This window comes from Aricia agestis, chromosome 6 (assembly GCF_905147365.1).
Source record: "Aricia agestis chromosome 6, ilAriAges1.1, whole genome shotgun sequence".
Taxonomy (NCBI): Eukaryota; Metazoa; Arthropoda; class Insecta; order Lepidoptera; family Lycaenidae; genus Aricia; species Aricia agestis.
The window spans coordinates 13,289,783-13,315,848 of NC_056411.1; the positions used below are offsets into that span (position 1 = coordinate 13,289,783).

A 26,066-nucleotide genomic window follows, 5' to 3' on the forward strand; every position below is an offset into this window, starting at 1 on the left:
TTGCGGTCCTCCGCGGCTACAAAAAATTTGGAATGGCGACTTATCGCCTGTTGGGCGACACGGTTTTTTACTTATCGCCTATTGGGCTACTGCCTACTATTGTATTTTCGTGAACGCGGCCATAATATCAACGAACGCAGCGATGCGTTGTCTATGCGCGGCCACTTTCACTAATAATCTGTGGTTCGCCGCGTGGGTGGCTGTTGAATATCATTCTGTTCAGGAGCAGAGAGAGCTCCGGTAGGAGTGTTAGTGTTCTGTGAGAGAGAGGCAGTAGATATCATAGATAATCTATACTAATATTATAAATGCGAAAGTATCTCTGTCTGTCTGTCTGTCTGTCTCGCTTTCACGCCAAAACTACCGAACCGATTGTAATGAAATTTTGTATACAGATAGTCTAAAGCCTGAGAAAGGACATAGGCTACTTTTTTACTGGAAAAAAGGGTTGTAAGAGGGTGAAAATACGAAAATTTGTTCAAATTAAGTTAGTTCCAAAAATTCATACTAGATGGCGCCTTACGTCTCTTACATCGCGCTAACGCTTGCCCAACATCTTTCTATAAGAGGTGGTATCATCGTGAATTTGAGTTTCGATTTTTTTCGATTGTTATTTCTTTTTTACATTATTTAATAAGTCAGTACTTTATATTATATTATATATACAGTGACGTAACCTTAAACCTATCAATGATAAATAGTTTATGGGTAAAGTTGTGTAATTGGAGGGCTAAATAAGCTTTAAAATTTGGCATAATATATTATAAAGTTTAATTAAAAAAAATGAAATATTATGTGCACACTGCACAGCTGTTTTGATTTAAGGGGTACCAGGGTTTTTTTTATTAAAGCTTTTGACACCAATTTTGTTGACATCGCGCGCTATAAACTGAAGTCCACGCGGACGAAGTCGCGGGCAACAGCTAGTACATATATATACTGAGTAGATATGTTGGATCGTAATTTGCTCGACACCATCCAACTTTTTGCAGCAGATGACGATTAATATGCATAAAACATTTTTTATTTGTAAATACATAATTTTAAAATAAATACTATGAATTATAGATTTTCATTGCTAAATGTCACTTTTATAGTTGGGAAAAAAACCCCAAAAAATAAAAACAACTCGTTACCACTAATGCAAATTTACAAGTATCCAATTAAACCAAGAATCTTATGTTATATTAATATTATATAAGCTTCTTGAATTAAACGAAGCAAGTCTCAAAATATTGATAAAATTACATGTAAATACATAACTCTAATGTAATAGAACAGTAGCATATAATATTATTCATACGTTTTAATGACATTACGTTTAATTACCGTGTTTCTTTTTTATTGGGCTACTTTGGGCTATCTTTTTATCGCGCAGTGGCGATTTGATCGGTCTTTGATCTGGCAACCCTGCTTTCAAGTAGCGACTTGTGTTTTTGTTTGTAATTAGAAGGGTAAGTACGTACTTAAGTATATTAATAATATTTGAAAGGTTAGCTCAGACTTGTCTTGTTAAAAGCCTTTTAGTGAATTTTCCACAAGAAAAACTCTATTTTTTTATTTTAAGTATTTTTGCATTACTTATGGACTTAAATATGGATACATTACATAAACTGCAAATAACTGCGGCTTTAGTATTTACTTCCAATATCACTATTTTCTTTCCAATTATTTAAGCCTCCTTCCTATTTCTTCTTATTTCAGGGTTGAGTTTTTTCAAGTCAGGATGGGTAGCTCACATTCAAGGTCATATTCAACAAATAATGACAGGAATAGTCCTGGAAATGAAAGATGTAAGTATTAACAGTAATTATTGTATATTTGGTATTCAGTAAATAATTTAACACTCTTACTGTGTTTAAAAATGTTGGTAAAATACTAGGTTGCTTTTTGTCATATGAAAAGTAGTAATAATTATTTATGTATTTTAAGGTGGCACAATTAAAAGCACTGAATCAACTGACAATTATGTTGAATCAGTGGTATGTAAAACCAATGATCTAAAAGATAATGAAATGAAAGTGTTTGATATTGGTGAAGAGGGTAAAGTGTTAGTTGTGAAACAAAAAGGAGAATTCCATGCACTAGGAACTAAATGTACACATTACGGGGCCCCACTGGTCTCGGGTGCTCTCAGTGACGGCAGGATTAGATGTCAGTGGCACGGAGCATGTTTCAATTTGAAGACTGGTGATATAGAAGATTTCCCTGGCTTTGATTCATTGCCATGCTACAAAGTGACTGTATCATCAAAGGGAGAAGTTAAGGTAATCAATTTTTTTCATACATAATAAATATTATTTTCACCCTTTTTATTACCTAAAAAGGGTGAAAATAAATAATGTCATTGTAGAGTTATTTATTTATTTAGTTTAGGAGTAACTGAAGTTTTTGTTCCTTGTATTGTCTAAACTTTATAAAGGTAAATTATAATTTTACTTAGCCAAAATGTTTGACCATACACTAATTAAAATTAATAAAGTGATCTCTTTCTTCTTTGTGACTTGGTTTAAAATTTTAAAAACAATTTGGTGATCAATTTCACACCTTCTGGATGAAAAATGACCTGTATTTTTTTTCTTTTCTACCACAGTTCATGAGATACCATATTATTGGGTCCTTTACAATCTAAGGATGGATCTGTAAAAAAAATTAAAACCTACATAGTCATGCCACAATTTATATACAATATAATATACAGTAGACTACTTTTATCTTAGAATATCTATCAGCCACAAGCATGTAACATTAACATGAGTTCAGGTAACTTGCTACTTTGGCAAATCAATGCAGTATCATGATTCATGTCTTACCTAAAACTTATCCCTGTTTTGAATCATTTTGATTTTCAGGACCCAATTAAGTTAATCTACTGCATGGTGTATGTTGTATACTGTGCCACATGAAAGGACATTATGTGGGCTCTCTTATTACTTATATAAGTAAACTAGATGCCCCGCGCGGTTTCGCCCACGTAAATTAGGAATTTTATGGAAACCGTACATTTTCCCATAAAAAATAGCTCTTATGTCCTTCACTTGGTCTACTCTATATCTGTGCCAAATATTGCCATAAAAATTGTTCGTAATTTCTAATATTTCCCCTGTTTTTCCCACATTTTCCTGAGTTTCTTCGGTAGTATTAGTCTTAGCCTATAGTCTTACTCGATAAATGAGCTATCTAACACTGAAATAAGTTTTTAAATCGGACCTGTAGTTCCTGAGATTAACTCGTTCAAGCAAACATACTCTTCAGGTTTATAATATTAGGTAGGTATAGATTTTTTTAAATTATCGCTTGACAAACTCGACTCTCGATCTAAAAGACTATGAAAAGTACCAATAACATGGTATAATATGGTAGTGATGATGATGATGATGATGATGATGATGTTGATGATGAATGTAATTTGCATAGTAGCATATGCTTTCCGTTCTTAAAACAACGCCGAAACTCCCAAACTTGTATCTACAAAGAATCAGGAGTTCTCTCAGCTCCTTCCGAACCACGGTATACCAGGTATACCTCGGTGCAAAATCTTACTTGTTGGTAGCATATGCTTAGAATACTTCTAAGTCACCACATGTTTCCCTATAAATTTTGAAGAGTTCCCTCGATTACTTATGTATCCTTCATCAGATCACCACTTTTGTGAATATAATACCAAATTGGGATGATACCCTATATACCAAAAGAAATTTTTTTAAAATTGGTTAACAAACGGCGGAGTAATCGTTGAACATAAGAAAACGAACATAGCACCTCCCCCATTTTGAAAGTCGGTTAAAATTGTAGCCTTTGTGTTATTCTGATGTATAAGCTATATTATTGTAAAGTTTCATTAAAAGTTCAGTAGTTTTTACGTGAAAGAGTAACAAACGTCCATACATCCATACATCTATACATCCAAACAAACTTTCGCCTTCAGAATATTAGTAGGATAAACATTACTTAATGTTGGGATGAATGTGTGAATTTAACTGGCTATTGAATGACTATGGACTTTTTACAATTATTATTGTTTATCACGATGTCACAAGGTGCTTTTTCTTGTAAAATTTTCATGACTAGTGACTGCACAGTATCAAATATCAATGATGGTTTCCTTTAACCACAACCTCTCTGATAGTATTTTATCGTACCTAAAAAATTCGTTGTATTTCTGCGGTATAATTATTTGTTGCGCCAATTTTAGACCGGGAGATGGTGACACAAAATTCTTGGTCATTTGTACCAGTATGGCGGTTCTTCAGGAGTTTATTAGGAGGCCGATTATTTTTTCGCCAAACGATTTGTACCACTCTGAAACTTTTTTAACAGTTCCCTGTATGATCATAAATAGAAGTCTGATAATGCCATACCTGTGGGAGGTGGCGAATGTGAACAATATTTTTTCAAAATCCTAAGATTTTATTTGTAATTCAAGTATGGCGCCACTTTTTCCCTCTACTACAAGTATGGCAAATATAATAATGGTCACATTGTATCGTATAATTTCCAAAAATCCAAATGCCATACTGGTACAAAGCGTCAAATTTTTATCACTTTTTTGTGATAAAATCAAATTACGCTACCGCCTGTTTAACTGGAAACTAATCTATACTAATATTATAAATGCGAAAGTATCTCTGTCTGTCTGTCTCGCTTTCACGCCAAAACTACTTGTAAGGGGGTGAAAATGCGTAAAGGAGTATGGGCATGGATGGTATCTCTTCAATTGAAATTGTGCCATTAAGTTAATACATTGAAAATTCCTGTTTTTATTTTAGATTGAATTTGTAATTATTAATACAGTTTAAACTCTCCGGAATAAAAATGATCAAGAATCAATATTCATAATTGATTTTTTATATTCTAACTGCAAATGGCTGAAAGTAATACGAAAAGTGTTGCCATTTTTTAATTATTTTAAATCGATTACCAATCGACTTTAAACATATTATTATAATATTTTCTACGTCTAAAGATAATTTTTATTCTAAACCGTATTGTATATATTATAATACTGTTTACAATTAAAGCCGAAAATAAACTATTGAATGCGAAATATTGTAGAAGTACTTCGTCGTCTGAAGTCAAACCAGAATTTAAGTAGTATAATATTATCCATTTTATGCGGTATTAAAATAAAATATAAAAATGAAGATTTTTCATTAATAGTCGGGCACACATAATATAGCGAGCAGCTCCGCGAGGCATTTTCCGCTATATAGACGTCCCGCGGCCGTGTAAGCACGTGTGCTGCTGCAGGCGAGTGCGGAGTGACCGAGTCACCGAGCGAGTGTACCAAGTACCGACTACCTCAGACACGGTGACCCAGCCATAGACCCGGCCGCTCGGAATCGCACCGGCCGAAAAAAAGCAACGCAATTAAACTAGAACACTGAAGTCTGGGGCCTGATTCTCATGCCTCGAATATCGGTGCGATTGTCAGTCTGTCCCGCTCGATCGCGCGCGCCTGTGTGAATGAGTCAGCGCGAGACTCAAATCCACAAACATTTGACTCAAACAGTTGTAGTATTTCCGTATTTCTGCTCTTTGTTACATAGGTCCAGACTCTTGAGTTCTGTTTTCAATGCTCTGAATTTTCTCCGGTCAGAGGGATTTCAGTAATATAGTCCCAAGTTTATTCTTCGAGCAAAATAAAAAGCCGGCTTTTTGTTTTGTTCAAAGGTTACCAAGGCTGCCACTCTTGTGCCGTCGGGAACCATTTCCTTGCGCGGCAAATACCTCGTGAGGAGGCTCGCTATGTATGGACTAATAAACTGTTAAATTCTGCTTGAGTACGCCAAATGTTTTTAATTCATTTAATTCACCACTCGATAATATCGATTGAACAATATTACATTTTAACATCTGGCAACACCGACACGGCGATATGTCTCAAACGTCATCGCGGTTCCTTAGTTACGCACGTTAGTTTGAATTTTCGGATTGTACGAATGTTTCTTGTGTGGTTTGATACAATCAGTAGAAATAAACAAAGTGATAGTGAGATAGAGACTCTATTAATTTAGAAAAAGAGACTCCATTAGTTAAGAGAAAGTGACTCCTCTGATCTTCATTGAAGAGACTCAACAGTGAGCAGAAACATGGAAAACTTACGGTGTGTTAATTGTTCACTTCTACTGCGGCATATTAGTCGACGGTCATTGGGAGAAGTTATTTCCTATTTCCTTAGGTATTTCCTTTTTCACATATTAAAACATAGATAGTAAAAAAAGTTTTAATTAGTTTTTATCATATATTTTAAGCTTTATAGGCTCAAATACGAGGCGCAACGTTACTTAACTCGTATTTTTAAATTGAAATTGCCGTAAACTCCGGAGAGTTGTAAGAATCGTAGCTGATGTATTAGAAAGAGCTATAATCAAGCGATTATTTAAGCTAAAATAGCTAATGGCACAAAAATATTTTTAGCGATACTAAGTTCCATAGACACTTGCCCATTCGCCTTTGTTCAAATTAAGTTAGTTCCAAAAATTCAAAATAGATGGCGCCGTGCGTCTTATACATCGCGCTAACGCTTGCCCAGAAGTCGTTCTATAAGAGGTGGTATTATCGTATAGTCAATTTTTTTCGATTGTTATTGCTTTTTTACGTTACTTATTAAATCAGTACTTTATGCAGTGACGTAACCTTAAACCTATCAATGATAAATAGTTTATGGGTAAAGTTGTGTAATTGGGGGCTAAATAAGCTTAAAAATTTGGCATAAAATATAAAGTTGTTGAGAAAGTGATTATGAGGAAGAGGAGGAAGAGGAATTTTCACGCGCAAATTTAGAGGATGCGGGTGAGGAAGAGGATATTTTTTTGAGGAAGAGGATGCGGATGAGGAAGAGGATGATAGGAAATTATAAATACTAGCGGACCCAACCCAAAAGTCTTTGTCCTGTCTATCCATAACTAGGTACATACATTACACAAAAAAAAAAACCGGCCAAGTGCGAGTCGGACTCGCGCACCGAGGGTTCCGACAGCTTAAAGGTATTATAGACCTGAGTATTTGGTATGAATTTCAATTTAATACCTCTACGCGTTTATGAGGAAATGGGTAGTAAGTTTAAAATTATTAAAAAAAAATATATTATGTGATGTAACTAAAAATTTATGGTTTTCGTAATTTTTCCTTTATCTATGCTATAAGACGTTGCTTCGTACCAAATTTCAAGATTCTGAGTTCACGGGAAGCACCCTGTAGGTTTTGATTCCCTTGCAAGTGTCGAAAATTTGCGGCATAAACGGCTGTATCTTTTGATTGCGTTGGCTTAGAAGTTTGATTTTTTCACAGCTTCAAGGGACAGTAGACCTGAGTAATTGATATAAATTTCAGCTTCATACCTCCACGCGTTCCTGAGAAAAAGGGTCTTGACAGACGGACGGACGGACAGACGGACAACAAAGTGATCCTATAAGGGTTCCGTTTTTTCCTTTTGAGGTACGGAACCCTAAAAATAATTAAAAGGGCATTTTCCAGTGGACCCAACTATGAATCTAAACCATTCTCAAAACACACACAATAAAGAATCATCAAAATCGGTCCAGCAATTAAGGAGGAGTTCAGTAACATACACAACACACGCACACAAAAAAGATGGATACGCGACGCGCATGCGCAGTGAAATTCCTCATAAATTCCTCTTAAATTTTGAGGAAGCGATAGCGGAAGAGGATTTTTTTTTATTTATGAGGATGCGGTAACGGTTGAGGAACCCAAAATATTGCGGAACTTCCTCTTTATGAGGAAGCGGAAGAGGAATCCTCAGCAACCCTACTGACACTGCACAGCTGTTTTGATTTAAGGGGTACCAGAGTTTTTTTATTAAAGCTTTTGACACCAATTTTGTTGACATCGCGCGCTATAACCAATACGGATTTACTAAGGGTCGATCCACAACGGATGCTGGTATAGGACTTCTTTGTAGTATTTTTGAAGCTTGGGAGGAGTCGCAGGATAAATGTGTATAATAATTATAATATTATAGTAGTTACAGGCTAAATAGTGTAAACCATTTTTATGTTCTGCTTAACATAAAGATTGACTAAGATTGAAAAATAAATATTTAAAAATCAATGTCCACCCGTGCGAAGCCGGGGCGAGCCGTTAGTGACGTATAAAATTATTAACGGCCGTTCCCAATATTTGATCTATCTCTGGTTTTGCCCTACTAGAGATAGGAATAGCTCACAATTGACATAAAATATATGGCTCTAATGTCTAATCTGAGCTATTCCTATCTCTAGTAGGGCAAAACCAGAGATAGATCAAATATTGGGAATGGCCGTAAATATATTTCCGTTGTCTGGTACCCGTAACACAAGTCCTTCAGGTACTTACCACGGTACCAGACTGACTCACTTAAATTGCTTTTCTATTATATAAATAGAAAAGCAACTAAAATGAGATTAATTTGTGTCTATTGTCTCCCATTAGACATAAATTAATCTCATTATTGTTTGATGTCACCAATCTATGTCTCCCAGTCAGTGTAGATTTCCTTACGTTGCCAGGCATTGACAGGTATTTGAGGTATTATCATGGTATTATATTATGTCAGTACTCAGTGTCTTCCTAAACTGTTACCAGTGTACTGGCCTAAGCGCTTTGTTCTTCGTGAAATTTAAACTAGAGAGACGAAGCCAAAAACAACATAAAAATATATGGAAATGTTCAAATACATACAGTTTTATGTTAATTTTATGCTAATGGAAACTAAATTACTTTCAAAAAGCCCTTCCATTTAATATCCATATTGTAGAACTGCATAGAAAATAACTATTTCGCCATCTTGGATTGTCGGCCATATTGGATTTAGAGTGATGTCAAATACAATATCATGTATTGTCATCCAAACTAAACGTGCCTGCAAAATTTCAGCTCGATCGGTTAAATATATCTAATTCAAAATTGAGTACCAAGATTTTACCCGAACATACATACTTACATACATACAGAGCAAGTTAAATAAAAGCTTTTAAAAACGTGCGATTTAAATGCAAACAAGTCTAAGCCAACACGTGTGATCCCGTCGGGCTCTCAACGTACAGTGACGATACGTAGTGTGGCCGCTTCGGAACTAAATTTTTGGTATTTTGATTTATGTCACATTTGACAGTACACTGATATTTTTAGAAACACAACCAATATTAAGTCCATTTAAGTTGCCAACCTGCAAATAATTTCAGGTCGGTGGGGAACCAATAGAAAATCTAGAAGTGTCTATCGTCGCGCCATCTGGTGCAGATTATAAAAAGAAAACAGCCTATTCTGACGAATTCTCAAAAATTGTAACACTTCCGGCAAAAATAACTAAAAGTATTTTAGCAAACATAGTATCTACAAAATACTAAGATACCAAATAACAGGTAAGTATGTAAATACAAGATACAAAATGAATTTCAAAAAAAGTATCTGAGATACAGATACAAGATACGTATTTTGTATCTTGTATCTGTATTTCAGATACTTGTATCTTAGATAAGTCACATCTCTGGTATTTATGTATATAAGTATGTATGTATGTATGTTTTTATGTTAGTGTTCGCATATCTTTGGAACTACCATTGCGATTTCAGTAAATCTTTTTTTGTTGTACTAGATATTGTTCAACTTAGGGAATAGTGCAAGTTGCATCAAAATTGGTTCAGTAGTTTTGGAGAAAGGGCGATTTAATTCTAAATTACGTACAATTTTGAAGTCGCGTTTATCTTTTTCTAATGTTAATTCATTTCTTCAAAAGGTAATCATTCTATTATCCATCGCCAAGCATCACTTTGCATTCCACGATTCTTGTAACTTTTGAGTTTCGGATCCCACAAACATGGTTCGGTTTGCAAAATCTCAAAAAAAAGCAATTACTTTCTCGTTTAACTAGAGTGGAGTAAAGACTCCATAACCAAAGTACGTATTTAAATTAAATAAATTATACGCAAAAAACTTTTTGAAAAAAAGCTTTTATTTAAATACTTTAAAAAGAAGAAAATAAATTTCCTATTAAGTTATAACCTAATATATTATACAATTTGCATGATAATAAAAGCTTGTCGCGTGATTTGTTAATAATAAAGTAGTAAGTGCCAATTTAACTTAGTAAACTGATATAATATTTTTTATTTTATTACAGTAATTAAATATTGACAGATTGTTAAGTCTCGCGACTTTCCAGTAAAAAAAGTAGCCTATGTCCTTTCTCAGGCTTTAGACTATCTGTATACAAAATTTCATTACAATCGGTTCGGTAGTTTTGGCGTTTGGCGTGAAAGCGAGACTGACAGACAGACAGAGATACTTTCGCATTTATAATATTAGTATAGATTATGTGCACACTGCACAGCTGTTTTTGGGTACTTTGATTAATTAAAGGCCGCGCTACACCGGAATGGCCGCGGCGAGGCGAGCACTTTCAGCGCTGCCAATCCGGTGTAGCGCGGCCCTAAGAGGGGTACCACTTACCAGGGTTTTAAAAAGTTTTTAAATTTGACACAAATTTTGTTGACACTGCGGGCTTTAAACTAAAGTCCACGCGGACGAAGTCGCGGGCAACAGCTAGTATAATCTAAATAAACTGTTCTTAGTGATGAAATAATTAATTTTGATAAGGATTCTTAGCATGAGTAAAATAAATGCGATTAAATATAGTCCAAAAAAATTAAGATTTTTAAATAAAAAAATTGTTGTTGTGCCTCACTTGACATATACATAGGTATAGTATGTCGCGTATCTATCTTTTATAGTTTAGGCAGCGTACGCAAAATAAGTAAATTTTCTGGTTGTTTCCGAAAAACTGAAATATCTTACGGAACCCTATATTTTACAAAATAAAAAGTAGCCTATGTTACTCGTAAATAATGTAGCTTTTGAATGGTGAAAGAATTTTTACAATCGGTCCAGTAGTTTTTGAGCCTATTCATTACAATTAAACAAACAAACAAACAAAGTTTACCTCTTTATAATATTAGTATAGATTATCAACCTTTAAAGTATACTTAATAATGACGTTGAATCGAAAGTCAGAATAGTCTACGTAAAAAGCCTTAAGGCAACCCAAGGTGACCTTAGCCTGCTTTCTGACACGTAATAAAAATTACATCACGCCTCAGGCTTTGAAGGCTAACTATAGCTGTTATATTTATGTTAAGAATGTAGACCTTTGTACCAATTTCTTGGATATAAATAAATTGAATTGAAAAAAGACAGAATATCTTATATCTTTAAACGAGCAATTCTTGTATATATACAATGTGTCCCGACACCGGTGTCCGATCCTTTAATGTCATGATCTATGGCATATTTTATCGACAAATTGGCCTTCAAATTTTTTCTCTCTCTCACGGTTGTAAAATGGTAGCCATTTTAGTTTTGCTCGGGCTTTCACACTAATCTGGGCCTCTATCACAAGCTCTTAAAACCAGCCAGAATACTGAATGGCTCGCATTTTGGTACCACGACCTCTATTTTCCAGCCAGTCAGTGGTCATGTGACACAAAACTCACTTCTCCATTGATAACTGAGTAGTAATTTCGTATCATGACAACACAACTGACATAAGCTGGCTGGCTTTTACGTCAAATACAGCAATTCAATAAACACCAACCAACGAGTAGCTTTTACTGAATAGTTTGTTTACATTTAAGTTATTTTATTTATTAATATTACATACTTTTTAGTCTTAAATTATATTGCTGTTTAGTTGGTTAGTTACTTAATAAGTTATATTTTAGTCTATAGCATATATTTTAGTGAAAATAATTCGTTATAAAAACTAAACATTCGAAGTGTCCGATTTTTTGGAAAACGATTAAGTATTCTCAAGTTAATCAGGAAGCGAGACATAAGTAAAGACGCCTTAGAGACCTTAGTAATCCATTTAGTGTTAGTGAGGTTTCAGAATAATAACATAAGTGAGGTGTAGTATAATAATACAATAAATCAATATACCTATATGTCTAGTCAACAATAAGGTTTGCATTTGTGGGATGAGCTAAGACTGCATTGATTTAGTACACAAGAAACACATACAAGGTATAAGGAACACAAGTGTTGTGTATAATTACTGTAAAATAAGTATGAATTTTCACCAAAAACCTACAGGTACAATCTTATAGTTGCATTGTAGGTTTTTGTGTTATTTCACAAACTATTGCCTTGTAAACCTGAAGTATTTTGGTATATGCATGATAAAAACTGCACCAAAGAGGTAAATTCAAAGGCATATTACTTACTTTTAACAAGAATTTTGAGAACACCACCTTTTAAACTTTAGATGTATGTATAACATGCTCCGGATAAACATTGACACACCTGAACTACTAGAAAAGTTAAATAATTGATAATATCATAGAATCCAAATTAGCTAAATTCTTATACAAGCACTTTTTCATTTATAACTTCTCTTGACTACAATATGGTATTATATGATGGGAATAGTATAATCACTAAATTTTACACAAAAATAAAAACCTACATTACAGTACTTTTCCAAAAAAGACTTACTTAATAAGAATTGCATAACAAACATATGGAACTTATTGTTCATAAAACAATATTATCATAGGAACATATACTTATTATTAGGTATTACCAAAAATACTTTTGTACCTCAATAATAATAATAAGTATTAGTTTTACAATAATAATAATAAGTATTAGTTTTAGGCCCTTAATTAATCAAAATACCCAAAAACAGCTGTGCAGTGTGCACATAATCTATACTAATATTACAAATGCGAAAGTATCTCTGTCTGTCTGTCTGTCTGTCAGTCTCGCTTTCACGCCAAACGCCAAAACTACCGAACCGATTGTAATGAAATTTTGTATACAGATAGTCTAAAGCCTGAGAAAGGACATAGGCTACTTTTTACTGGAAAAAAGGGTTGTAAGGGGTTATTTTTAACCCCGTAAATTTGTTCAAATTAAGTTAGTTCCAAAAATTCATAATAGATGGCACCGTGCGTCTTCTACATCGCGCTGACGCTTGCTCAAAAGTCTTTCTATAAGAGGTGGTATCATCTTACATTTAAGTTTCGATTTTTTTCGATTGTTATATCTGATCTATTCTACGGTATTAAATAACTCAGTACTTTATCTGTGCAGTGACGTAACCTTAAACCTATCAATGATAGTTTATGGGTAAAGTTGTGTAATTGGGGGGCTAAATAAGCTTTAAAATTTGGCATAAAATATAAAGTTTAATATAAAAAAACCGGCCAAGTGCGAGTCGGACTCGCGCACCGAGGGTTCCGACAGCTTAAAGGTATTATAGACCTGAGTATTTGGTATGAATTTCAATTTAATACCTCTACGCGTTTATGAGGAAATGGGTAGTAAGTTTAAAATTATTAAAAAAAAATATATTATGTGATGTAACTAAAAATTTATGGTTTTCGTAATTTTTCCTTTATCTATGCTATAAGACGTTGCTTCGTACCAAATTTCAAGATTCTGAGTTCACGGGAAGCACCCTGTAGGTTTTGATTCCCTTGCAAGTGTCGAAAATTTGCGGCATAAACGGCTGTATCTTTTGATTGCGTTGGCTTAGAAGTTTGATTTTTTCACAGCTTCAAGGGACAGTAGACCTGAGTAATTGATATAAATTTCAGCTTCATACCTCCACGCGTTCCTGAGAAAAAGGGTCTTGACAGACGGACGGACGGACAGACGGACAACAAAGTGATCCTATAAGGGTTCCGTTTTTTCCTTTTGAGGTACGGAACCCTAAAAAATGAAATACTTATTGTGTGCACACTGCACAGCTGTATTGATTTAAGGGATACCAGGGTTTTTTAGGGTTCCGTAGCCAAATGGCAAAAAAACGGAACCCTTATAGATTCGTCATGTCTGTTTGTCTGTCTGTCTGTCTGTCTGTCCGTCCGTATGTCACAGCCACTTTTCTCAGAAACTATAAGAGCTATACTATTGAAACTTGGTAAGTAGATGGAGTCTGTGAACCGCATTAAGATTTTGATACAAAAATTGAAAAATTATCAAAAATGTTGGGGGTTCCCATAGGTACAACTGAAATTAAAAAAAAAAATTTTTCATCTAACCTATGTGTGTGAGGTATCTATGGATAGGTCTTCAAAAATCATATTGAGGTTTCTAATATCATTTTTTTTCTAACCTGAATAGTTTGCGAGAGAGACTCTTCCAAAGTGGTAAAATGTGTGTCCCCCCCCTCTAACTTCTAAAGTAGGGGCATAATAATTGTAGAAAAAATATATGATGTATATTACTATAAAAACTACCAACGCAAATTGTTTTGAACGAGATCTAGCAAGTAGTTTTTTTTATACGTCATAAATGGTAAAACTTAAATTAACTTTCATTAAATCAACTGAAATATAAAAATAAATCAAAAACCTTTTAATTTCGTAGAAATAAACCTTATTGCTGCTGCGGAACCCTTCATGGGCGAGTCCAACTCGCACTTGGCCGGTTTTTATAAAAGCTTTTGACACCAATTTTGTTGACATCGCGCGCTATAAACTGAATTCCACGCGGACGAAGTCGCGGGCAACAGCTAGTCTATAATATTTCCACACAGTGGTGATAAGCCATCAACCACTATGTCGAGTAATCCCGATTACTTACCAATTTAAGTATTTTACTTTAAAATCGCCAGACGTATTTTCATTTTATATATCCGTAATCAGCATTTTATTCTAATATTATTGTATGTAATTCTAATATTCGCCTTTTACACTCATTTATATTTACAAAGTGTAATCTTAAAAATTAAAATCTATATATAAAACTCAAAGGTGACTAACTGATTGACATAGTGATCTATCAACGCACAGCCCAAACCACTGGACGGATATATATATATATATATATATATATATATATATATATATATATATATATATATATATATATATATATATATATATATATATATATATATATATATATATATATATATATATATATATATATATATATATATACTATATATACCAAAATATTTGTTCGTAATTAATTATTTTATTATACCTATTCCAGGTTCGAGCGAAAATAAGCGATTTGAAGTCCAACAAACGGGTCAAAGATTTGGGTTCGGATTTACCGTGCGACGGAGCATCGGTGGTTATCATTGGTGGTGGACCTTCCGGTGCCACTTGCGCTGAAAAGTTACGCGACGAGGGATTCATGGGAAGAATCACCCTAGTCTGCAAAGAAAACTACCTACCCTATGACAGAATCAAAGTTTCTAAAATCGGTACTGTCACCGACATTGGAAAACTACAAGCCCGAACCGACGATTACTACAAAAATGCTAACATCGAGGTCATAAAAGGTGTGGAAGCTCAAAAAGTAGATCCAGAAGATAAGAGCGTCCACTTGAGTAATAGTGAGAAACTACGCTTCACGTCCTTGTATATAGCCACGGGGTCTAAACCGAGAATTCCGAGTGACGTACCCGGAATAGATCTGAAGAATGTATTTACCCTACGGAATTTCGAAGACTCCGTTAACGTGATAAAGGCGCTCGGCGAAAATCCCGAGAAACATGTTGTTTGCCTCGGACTCAGTTTTATCGGTCTCGAAGCCGCAGCATCGTGCTATCAAAAGGCCAAATCTATGACTGTGGTAGGTAAAGATTCGTCCCCACTCGGACAAGTTTTCGGCAATGAAATTGGGCAGAGTCTCCGAAAGTTGTTCGAAGAGAAAGGTATTAAATTCCAATTTCAAACGTCTATTGCTAAATGCATCGGCGAAAATGGTGCTATAAAATCAGTTGAGCTCACTAATGGAGCGACGTTGCCCGCCGATATTTTGATTTTGGGTGTGGGAAGCACATATTATACTGATTTCTTGCAAAATAGTGGTATTTCACTGAATAAAAATGGCTCCGTCAACGTGAATGATAAATTGGAAACGAATGTCAAAAACGTTTATGCCGGCGGTGATATTGCTCACGCGCCCGTATTCGCTCACGATAACGAGCATATGAGCATAGGCCACATTGGCTTAGCTCAATATCACGGTCAAGTCGCAGCAAAAAATATTGCGAACAATGTGACTTCTTTACGTACTGTGCCTTATTTCTGGACCATGCTTTTTGGGAAGTCTATACGCTACGCGGGCTGCGGAAAGCCAGCGAGCTCTCAGATTGAAGGCGACATAGATGCTCTCAAATTTGTTATTTTCTTCTTTGATGCGTCTGAGAAGGTTATTGCTGTTGCTTCGTGTATGCGGGATCCCGTTGTATCGCAGTTTGCGGAATTACTTTACCAAGGAAAAAAATTGTACAAAAAGGATCTTCAAGGAGATCCCTTTGCTTGGATAAAGCAAATAAATTAAATTTACAACTGTAAAGAAATAAGTAAATTATGCGGTTGCTTCATTGTTAAAGTCTAAAACACACAAGTTAGTCTTATCAACAAAAGCATTATCTGTTATTGCAAAGCATTTATAATTTATATCCCTTGTTTGGCGATTCCTTGCAACTTTTTACCCACACACAACAATTATACCCACGACCCTTTCATTTTATAGAACCCCAGTCCCCATGTCAAGAGATGGCAAATAACAGAATTTTTTAAAGCGGAATTTTTAAGGCGTACTTAAATCGTAATGCATAATATTTAATTTATCGTGTTAGAAGCCCAACTGTTTTATAGAACTTAGGTTAGGTCAGTACCAACTCAACCTTTATTTTACATGGACCACAAACACATTTCTAACATGTTAGTACTTATTTCTGTTACATTTCTGGATATTAAGTAAGTAACAAAAATACTAATACTAACCTCCCTTGGCACCAGATTAAGTGAATGTAAATGTGTCACTTGTCAGTACAAAATATTACAATGTTGTAGGTAAGTATAAATATTATGTGAATTGTGATTTTATCAGTATTAAGCATACTTATTGCTGCAAGTTGTTCTGATTTCAATGGCTGAAAGCATAACTGCAAAGTACTAAATAAATATGTTATTATGTGCTTGCTAACAAATTATTATTTATATTTATTGTACATTTATAGGCTGTTGATATGATACCTATAGGTATACATAAATTAGAGATGTGTAAGATAAACTTGTGCAAAGAATGTACTTAATATATAATAAAATTAATATAAGAAATTAAGTAAGTACTTATTTTTTGTATCTTCCCTTACAAAAATTGAAAATGTTATGTCATTAATTCATTATAAATACTGTACTACTCTTGCAAGGGTCATGAGGCCAAATCCGTCAGTTTTTTTGGTCAGCTTTGTGTAAAAAAACCCTAACACCACATCATTCAGAATTTAATCTTTAATCATTGCTAAATTTAAATATTTTGGCTACAGAGTCAAAAAGTTACATATTAACTGTATTATTTTTTTTGCATGTTCCAAGCCACAAGAGGAATAAATTCCATACAAATTTTGTCAATTAATAAAATAAGTGATTTATGTACAAATAATTCTATTTAAACTGAGGTAGAAGTGCTGTACTCTACGAAATGTCATTTGAAAAGCAATCCTAATGCCGGCGCCAGACATGTGTTCAAATACGCAAATACCCAAGTGTGGCACTGACATTTGCCTATTTGTGCAAAGTTTGAACACATATTCGTCATTTGCCATCATGTGTCGGTTTTTCTGCGCACATCAAAGTAAACAAACTTCAAAGTTTGTGCGGCCTGCCACACTTGTCGCAGTGAATCAAATATATACTAGTAATCTGTGCAGTGAATAGTAACGCGCGCGCCGCTGATAGCAGTAAATTGTCAAGACATTTTGAATGTCAACTATTATAATGATGGAGTGGAGTAATGAGGTAGTTTTAGAATTTATCGAGTTACTTCAGACAGAACCCTCAATATGGGATCCGAAGAACAAAGATCATAAAAATCGGAACATAGTTAACGACGCATGGCATCGAATAAAAAATAGTTTCTCCGTCCCATTTACAGTTGAAGAACAAAGAAGAGAAATAGCCTTTTAACACAATACAGAGATAATTTGAAAAAGATGAAAGAAACGACGAAAACGGGCCCAGGGGCAGAACCATCCTCACCTTCATTGTCTTCATCATCACCGTGACAATTAACCATTAATGATTGCAAGCATATAAATATTTTGTCACAGAAAATCATTCATCCCGCTAAAGATAATATACTAGCCAAAGCTTATAAGAGTATTAATAATAATAAAACCGATCCAGAACAAGACTAAAATAAATTCTATAGGATAGGATTTAGGTATGAAAGTATCTTGGTAGTTGTAAGTTAACTTGTTGCATTTATTTAGGGTAGTGTCATGGCTTTTAAGACATATTGTGTAACTTTTTTTAAAACCACTAAGTACAGTATTAACTGTTATACACTATGTCTAAGCCATGACACTACCCTAAATATGCTTTACTGAACTATTAATCCAATAAGCACTCAACTGTGATAAAATTGCTATTATGTTATTAATTATTAATAGGTACATATTTACAGATATAGTTGAGATTAAGACTAATTATGAAAAAGGCAATATTAAAGTGTTGTGAATTCTTTTATTAACAAAAATTAAAATTATGTTGGTAGATAGGATTTAGGTATAAAAGTATCACAAGATAATACTTGTTCCATTATATTATATTTAGGGTAGTGTCATGACTTTTAAGACAGATTGTATAACTTTCTTAAAACCACTAAGTACTACTTTAACTGTTATACACTAGGTCTTAAGCTATGTCAATGACATTATCCTAAATATGCTTTCAGAACTATAAATCTAATAAGCACTCAACTGTGATAAAATTGCTACTTTATTATGTTATTTATTACTTATTGCCAATATAAAATATTATTACTGAATTAAGCGCTTATTCCACTTATCCTAGCTAGGATCCTAAAAAATGTTATTCCACTTGACAAAATTTTTTATTTTTTATTAATTTTATTAATTATGGACGCTTCACACCACGTTAGTCTGGCCCCGTGCTAAGTACCTGAAGGACTTGTGTTACAGGTACCAGACAACGGAAATATATTTAATACTTTTATACTAGACATATATTAAAGATTTTTAGTATATCATACACATATTTAATACACATCCATGACCCAGGAACATTGAAAAATTTTTGTTCCATCGGCGGGATTCGAACCCGCGACCCCCGGCTTGAGTTGCCACACACTCTAACCATTGAGCCACGGAGGTCAAGGCTCAATGGTTAGAGTGAAATATGTATACAGATTTTCATGATATTGTTTATAGGTACTTGGGGTGGACTAATACATGAAGAATCTATACCCTATGTAGGAGAAAATTATTATGCTTCTGGTAAGTATTTTTACTATTTAATATTTTTATAGTGCTTGCACTGAAGTGCAACTCTAAGTAACTCGCCTTAACGATGTCCCGGTGATAGTCAATTAGTGTAAAAGGTTCTGGGAACTGTGACTACAGAATTTGAACTTTATTAACTGTAGTGTAATATAACCTTCCAAAAATAACATTTTAATGGTATTTTTAGCCCCCGACAAAAAAGAGAGGTGTTATAAGTTTGACGTGTCTGTCGGTCTGTGTGTCTGTCTGTGGCATTGTAGCATCCAAACGGGTGGACCGATTTGGAACTAGTTTTTTTTGTTTGAAAGCAGACATGGTCGAGAGTGTTCTTAGCTATAGTTCATCATCATCAGCCTGCTCATTGTTGGAAAATCACGGTTTATCTGGTCCGTGATAGGCTGATTTGCAACTTCCAGTCGTTTGATGGGATTTTTTTTATTTCAGACTGTATTGAAGAAATAATGTCCCAATTTCATTTACCTATACCAGAGAGTATTGTACAACCTTTATATGGAACTGTGGAGCTGGAGGATAGTAATAATTGTGGGCTGTTACAACTGTGTAAGTATCTTCTGTTACCATTCTGAAACATATTTTACATTCTTATATTTTATTATTCTTTTTTTAATTAAATATAAATTCTCATTTTTACAGCTGCTTTAACATCTGCGTCTCGCATTACCTTAGAGCATAACTATTTCCTTTCGGGCTTTTGCCAGGCTGAAAATAGAAATTCTAGGAGTAAGATAAAACTTATGTGTTATTGAATCTACTGTAGGTTTTTGAGGGCAGCCGCAAATTACACGAGGTGTCAAATCATCTAATATTACGCTGGGGGGAGGAGGGGTCTCGGGAAATCTCACGTATTTTTTTTTTCTCATTGTTATTTGAATTACCTATATGAAATTTGTTTGGGAATATATAAGTAGTGAATTCAATTTTTTCCGAAATATTCAAGGCACATGCTACCAAAAAGTAAGACTTTACATCAGGTTATACCCTGGATCCGAAGGTACCCAACAGAACTTTTGAATCCTTATAAATACTAGTTCGGGGATTTTGGCGTTGTTTAAACCACTGAAAGGGAGGATGGTCAGAATTTAGAAAATTTAAAAAAAAACACCTCACGTAATTTGTGGACCTTTGGTAGAAATTCAAGTTAAATTTCTGAGTATACTATCTTTTTTAGTTTATTTTGTTCGTAGATAGTGTAGTGAAAGTAATTTGTACTTATAGTTTTTTTTAGAATAATTATGTAAAATTTTAGAAGTTCAGCTATAGCAGTTCTTGAGATACCTACATCCTGGAGACAGACAGACAGACACGGATAACTTAGTAAGTAATAAGTTTTCCGTGTCTGTCCATCTCATAATTTCGTTTCGGGGTTTCGTTTTTATCCTTTGGGTATGGAACCCGAAGAAGAAAGATGGTCGTGATATAAATAGCTCTCGGCCATCTTTCTTAAAACTGATATGCAAATGCATTTCAGTTTCATTTTATATAGATTTCAAAGTTAATATACTTACTTGTAATATTAGTTATAAGTTTAAAGTTGCATTTGAAACTCATTAGTTGTATGGTTACTTTTCAGGGTCAAAGCTGCATCAAAAATATAAAGAACTAGCAGCTAACGTGAAATCCCTTCGTCGTAACTCGTACAGTAAGGAATTTTCGTAAGGGACGTCCATCATATCAAACTAGGTTAAGTGAAGCTGACAGAATGGTTGACAAAATTGATGAGCTGACTAAACCCGTAAAAGTATTTTGCAAAATACAATTTAGTCAATGTAATAAAAAACTAAAAGGACGTTGTTTTACTTTTGACGAGAAACTTTTATCTTTAGCTCTCTACAAAAAAAGTCCTAAGACGTATAAATCTTTGATATATAAAATGTTTACATTGCCTTCTGCAAAATCCTTAAAAAGGCTTCTCTCACAAGTGAGAGAAGCCTTTCTAAGAATTTAAATTTAGCAATACCGGCTCTGACTACCGAGTTCAGTTATTCAACGCTAGATGGCGCTTGACAGCTAAATATGATAAGACTTGAAGTTGTACGCAATTTTACACCTTACGTCAACTACCATAAGGTTTAAATCCGTACTCACGAATTTCCTTTTGCGTGCGAGTTATGTCCAGCTGGACATAACCACATAACTATGGCACGCGGGCCACGCCCATATGCCCTTTCCTGTAGTGTTATATATTCGGTGCGTCAAACTCTTTTAAGACGCTTATCTGTCTACAAATATATACTAGTAAACATAGACTTAATATATACTGTCGCTAGTAAATATATACTTACTAGTAATCTGTGGCAAGTACTGACTGCAAAAAGTTTATTACATAAATAAAGATTTTTTTTTGTTATTAAGTTTATTGTTTTATATAATAATATTAATTAAACTTAAACTACAACTTACAATTAACTGGTATTTAATAGTACCTGCGAAGGGCGTGTGCGGGTGAGGTCAGTGTGAAGCGGGAGGGTGGTCGAATGCATTGTATACCTATATATATTATGTTACCCACACCGTTAGAATGCGGAATACGTTAATGTTCAAATTAACTAGGTAATCTGCAGATTTCTTGATAACCATCCGGTAAAGTGAGAAATTTAAATCAAAAAAAGCTAATTTTTGTATTTTACCTAGTTAGTTTGCATAGTAACGAAAGGTACTAAACACTTTTGTTACGCTCCTTCGCTGGGACTGCACCCCTCTGTTCCTATGTTCGACGATTTGGTCTGTTATATTTTATCAGTGGAGTAACTTTAACAACATTGAAGTTAATATTGAATATTTTAACCTTTCTTTATTTTTTTCTTATTATGGCGCTTCGGCTATATAACCATGGCCAGTGTCAAATAAGCGGCGGGAAAACTATGTTCTTGTAACAATTTTTAGCATCGATTTTCTATTTGGTAAAGTCCAAAGTCTAGTCAAAGTAAAAGTCTATGCAGTCAAGGACTCAAGTCGGTCGATTCAGTAAAATGGTAGATGCTTTACTAAAACTTTCGATTGAGTTTAGGAGGGAATACAAAAGGCACGTTTCTGGAAGTTGTTCTAGCTGGTTCATATTATTTCTATCTTCAATTCAGGGCTGGATTGAATTACTTACTGGATTAGAATAATGTGAACTAACCACAGCGGATTATATTTTATAATATAACTAGCTGTGCCCCGCGGTGTGACCCGTGGTTGAAGTGACATAATATAATAAAAGAATATGAAAAGTACCAATAATAGGGTAAAAATGGTTTATGGTAGTGATGATGATGAATGTAATTTGCATAGTAAGAAATCCGTTCTTAAAACAACGTCGAAACTCCCAAACTTGTGTCTATAAAGAGTCAGGAGTTCTCTCAGCACCTTCCGAACCATGGTATACATTGGTGCAAAATCTTACTTGCCGGTAGCAAATGCTTAGAATAATGCTCACGAAACTGAAGTCACCACATGTTTCCATATAAATTTCGAGGAGTCCCCTCGATTATTTATGGATCCCTTCATCAGGTCATCACTTTTATGAATATGGTGTCAAATTCGGATGATAATAACCAAAACACCAAAAGAAAAAAAAAGAAAATTGGTTCACAAACAGCAGAGTAATTGTTGAACATTAAAATACGAACATAACACCTCCTCCATTTTGAAAGTCGGTTAAAATTGTAGCCTGTGTGTTATTCTAATCTATAAACTATAAGCTATATTATTGTAAAGTTTCATTAAAATCCGTTCAGTAGTTTTTGCTTGAAAGAGTAACAAACATCCATACATACATCCAAACTTTCACTTTATAATATTAGTAGGAAGTAGGATAGAACTATCCATAATAATATTATAAATGCGAAAGTATCTCTGTCTGTCTGTCTGTCTCGCTTTCACGCCAAAACTACTGAACCGATTGCAATGAAATTTTGTACACAGTTATTCTAGAGTCTGAGAAAGGACATAGGCTACATTTTGATGTGGGAAAATATCTTATTTCCATGAAAATATCGATGAAAATGAATTCGCATTGCGCGTGGGCAGCGCTCATCCCGGGGGTCCTGGGTTCGAGTCCCGCAGGCGGAACAAAAAGTTTTCAACGTTCCTGGGTCTTAGATGTGTATTAAAATAATATTTCAAAAATCTTATATGTATTAATTTATGTATAATATTATAAAAAATCCAGAAATATATCGATGCAATTATAAATGCGAAAGTATCTCTGTCTGTCTGTCTGTCTGTCTCGCTTTCACGCCAAAACTACTGAACCGATTGCAATGAAATTTTGTAGACAGTTATTCTAGAGTCTGAGAAAGGACATAGGCTACATTTTGATGTGGGAAAATATCTTATTTCCATGAAAATTAATTCGCATTGCGCGTGGGCAGCGCTCATCCCGGGGGTCCTGGGTTCGAGTCCCGCAGGCGGAACAAAAAGTTTTAAATGTTCCTGGGTCTTGGATGTGTATTAAAATAATATTTAAAAAATCTTAAATGTATTAATTTATGTATAATATTATAAAAAATCCAGAAATATATCGATGCAATGAACATTTTAGTTGTAATACGATTCAACAGATGGCGTTTTATTTTTTACTTTATTGTAACATAGAACTAATCATACTTATTAGTTAGTATGTTTTTGTTTATAGTTTTTAATACGTTAGAATATTATGTTTAATAATATAATCACTTGGTATAATAATAATCAATCTATCTTATCTTATAGAACTCCTACTGCATTTCTAATATATGGTGACAAGTTGACAACAGAAGGCGCTCTAAAATAAAGGAGTTCGAGTGTACCGTGTTGGCCTATATTCCATCCAGAAAATATATAAATGCAATTAATTTTGTTGACATCGCGCGCTATAAACTGAAGAAGCCACGCGGACGAAGTCGCGGGCAACAGCTAGTAATAAATAAAACAGTAGAAAAGTATAACATAGAGTTTATGCATACATCAATAAGAACTACTTGTTTACAATCTTCAGAACATCAAAACATAAAATACTAATCCCAGTTTTCAGAGACTCTTAAATGTTTGTATCTTTCATAAAGAGTTACATCTTCTTTGAAAATTCTTCTTGTTGCTTCTTTTAGCTTTTCCATTCTTAGTTCTTGTTTGCCTAGAGCTTTACCATGTCCAAAACTTTCTGCCTGAAAAGTAAATTTATTTATATCTTAAACTGTTTTAGATAGTATCAGTGTTGTGACAAATGTTTGTGCAATAATTTACTTTAACACATTCAATGCCACCACAATTTTCTAGTAGTTCCAAGTGATGCCGCCCTATAAGAAACGCAAACTATGCGTAACTATGCTAGGTGTGCTCTCGGCATGGATGAAATTACGTAGCACACTAGGCGTGTTCACTGTTCACTGGCACTGTAAAGAGTTAAAATCATAAAAAGCCTTTTTTCTTAGTTAAAATTGTGTCCTTGAGTTACTGCAGATATGTTTTGTTTTTACTAGTGTTTATGGTTTTGAAGGTTTAATTATCGCAGTAAATGGATTCCGAGGTAAGTATCGTAATTTGATCAGTGAATATCAACCTTTGGTTACTTATTTATGATTTTTTAGAGAATAGAAAAAATGACCTAGAAACAGAGGAATATGATGACGAGACGTAAGCAGTACCTATTGGTGCCTACATTATAACATACCTATTATAGATTGCATATTGTATTGTCAATATTTACATATTTCAGCTTTTTTAAGCATCACAGCAGGCATGGTGTACCAGTGCTTGTGCTGTTTTATGTAATCCTTAATAATATTATAAATGCGAAAGTGTGTCTGTCTGTCTATCTGTCTGTCTGTCTGTAACCTCTTCACGCCCGAACCACTGATAAGATTTTGCTGAAATTTGGTATGCAGATACTTTGAGTCCCGACAAAGTACATAGGATACTTTTTATCCCGAAAAAATTTACGGTTCTCGCGCGATAAACTAATTTTAGCGCATTTGCGGGCGTCATCTAGTTTATTATAAATCTTTTTTGTTACAACTAAAAAAAATACACTATATTTTATTATTTACATAAAAAATTTAGTAAATTGACCAAACAATATAAAAGGTTGAGAACTCGTGTAAATGAACACGCCTGGCATGTTTGCGGCAATTATTTTCGATGACAAAAAAAATTTTTGATCATGGAACCACAGTGGTTCAACCACTTACGAATTTATAAGCTTACGGCCCAAAGTTTATGCTCTGTGCGTTTCGGTGAAAAACACTATCTTATCTTTGAGATATTGATGAAAAACGGAGATCACGCAAGTATTAGGATAAATTTGATGCATTTTAACATTACATACCTCACTTAAGTATGGGTAACGTAAATAGTACATGTTTTGTTCTTCAATTTCAAAATCTTGTTGCAATCGCCGTAAATGAACTGGTTCTACCCTTTTAACTAAGCGATCTTTGCCTCTGAATATGTGACCATTGGGAAGACGATTTCGTCGAAAAAGAAACTGTGTTAACCTCATGATGACTATGTAAAGTTTATTGATCAGTTATCAGTAAAATTTCAAGAAGTGTCTACTTTACTTAATAATTTTTAATATACCTATTCAGCAAATATAACCTCTGCAGAAAATCTTGAAAACTGAAAGTGACAGTGAGTGACAGATAGCTGATAAATTTTTTTTCTCTTATTATGGCACTTCGGCTATTTAACCATGGCCAGTGTCGAGTATATTATGGCGGGAAAACAATATTCTATATACAATTTTCAGCATCGTTTTTAGGGTTCCGTACCCAAAAGGGTAAAAACGGGACCCTATTACTAAGAT

General features: G+C 34.2%; 1 protein-coding gene and 1 long non-coding RNA gene across 4 annotated transcripts in view; one reads left to right on the top strand and one right to left on the bottom strand.

Annotated features, from left to right (window-relative positions):
- Window positions 1–17,091, top strand: part of LOC121727681 (apoptosis-inducing factor 3-like) — a 30,097-nt gene extending 13,006 nt beyond the window's left edge. For 2 of the 3 annotated variants that reach the window (XM_042115647.1, XM_042115650.1), the window contains 3 exons: window positions 1,705–1,793; window positions 1,933–2,267; window positions 15,007–17,091. In XM_042115647.1, the coding sequence (XP_041971581.1) occupies window positions 1,705–1,793; window positions 1,933–2,267; window positions 15,007–16,308 (1,726 nt within the window). In that variant the 3' untranslated portion in view covers window positions 16,309–17,091. Of the gene's footprint in view, window positions 1–1,702; window positions 1,794–1,932; window positions 2,268–15,006 lie in introns of all 3 variants that reach the window. The other variant, XM_042115649.1, reaches the window with a different exon arrangement.
- LOC121727685 lies at window positions 6,855–24,285 on the bottom strand. The gene is made up of 3 exons (XR_006035710.1): window positions 24,229–24,285; window positions 18,346–18,355; window positions 6,855–6,865 (listed from the first exon to the last, which is right to left on the bottom strand). It is a non-coding gene; the product is annotated as an uncharacterized LOC121727685 (long non-coding RNA).
- Between the last annotated feature and the right edge of the window lie 1,781 nt (window positions 24,286–26,066).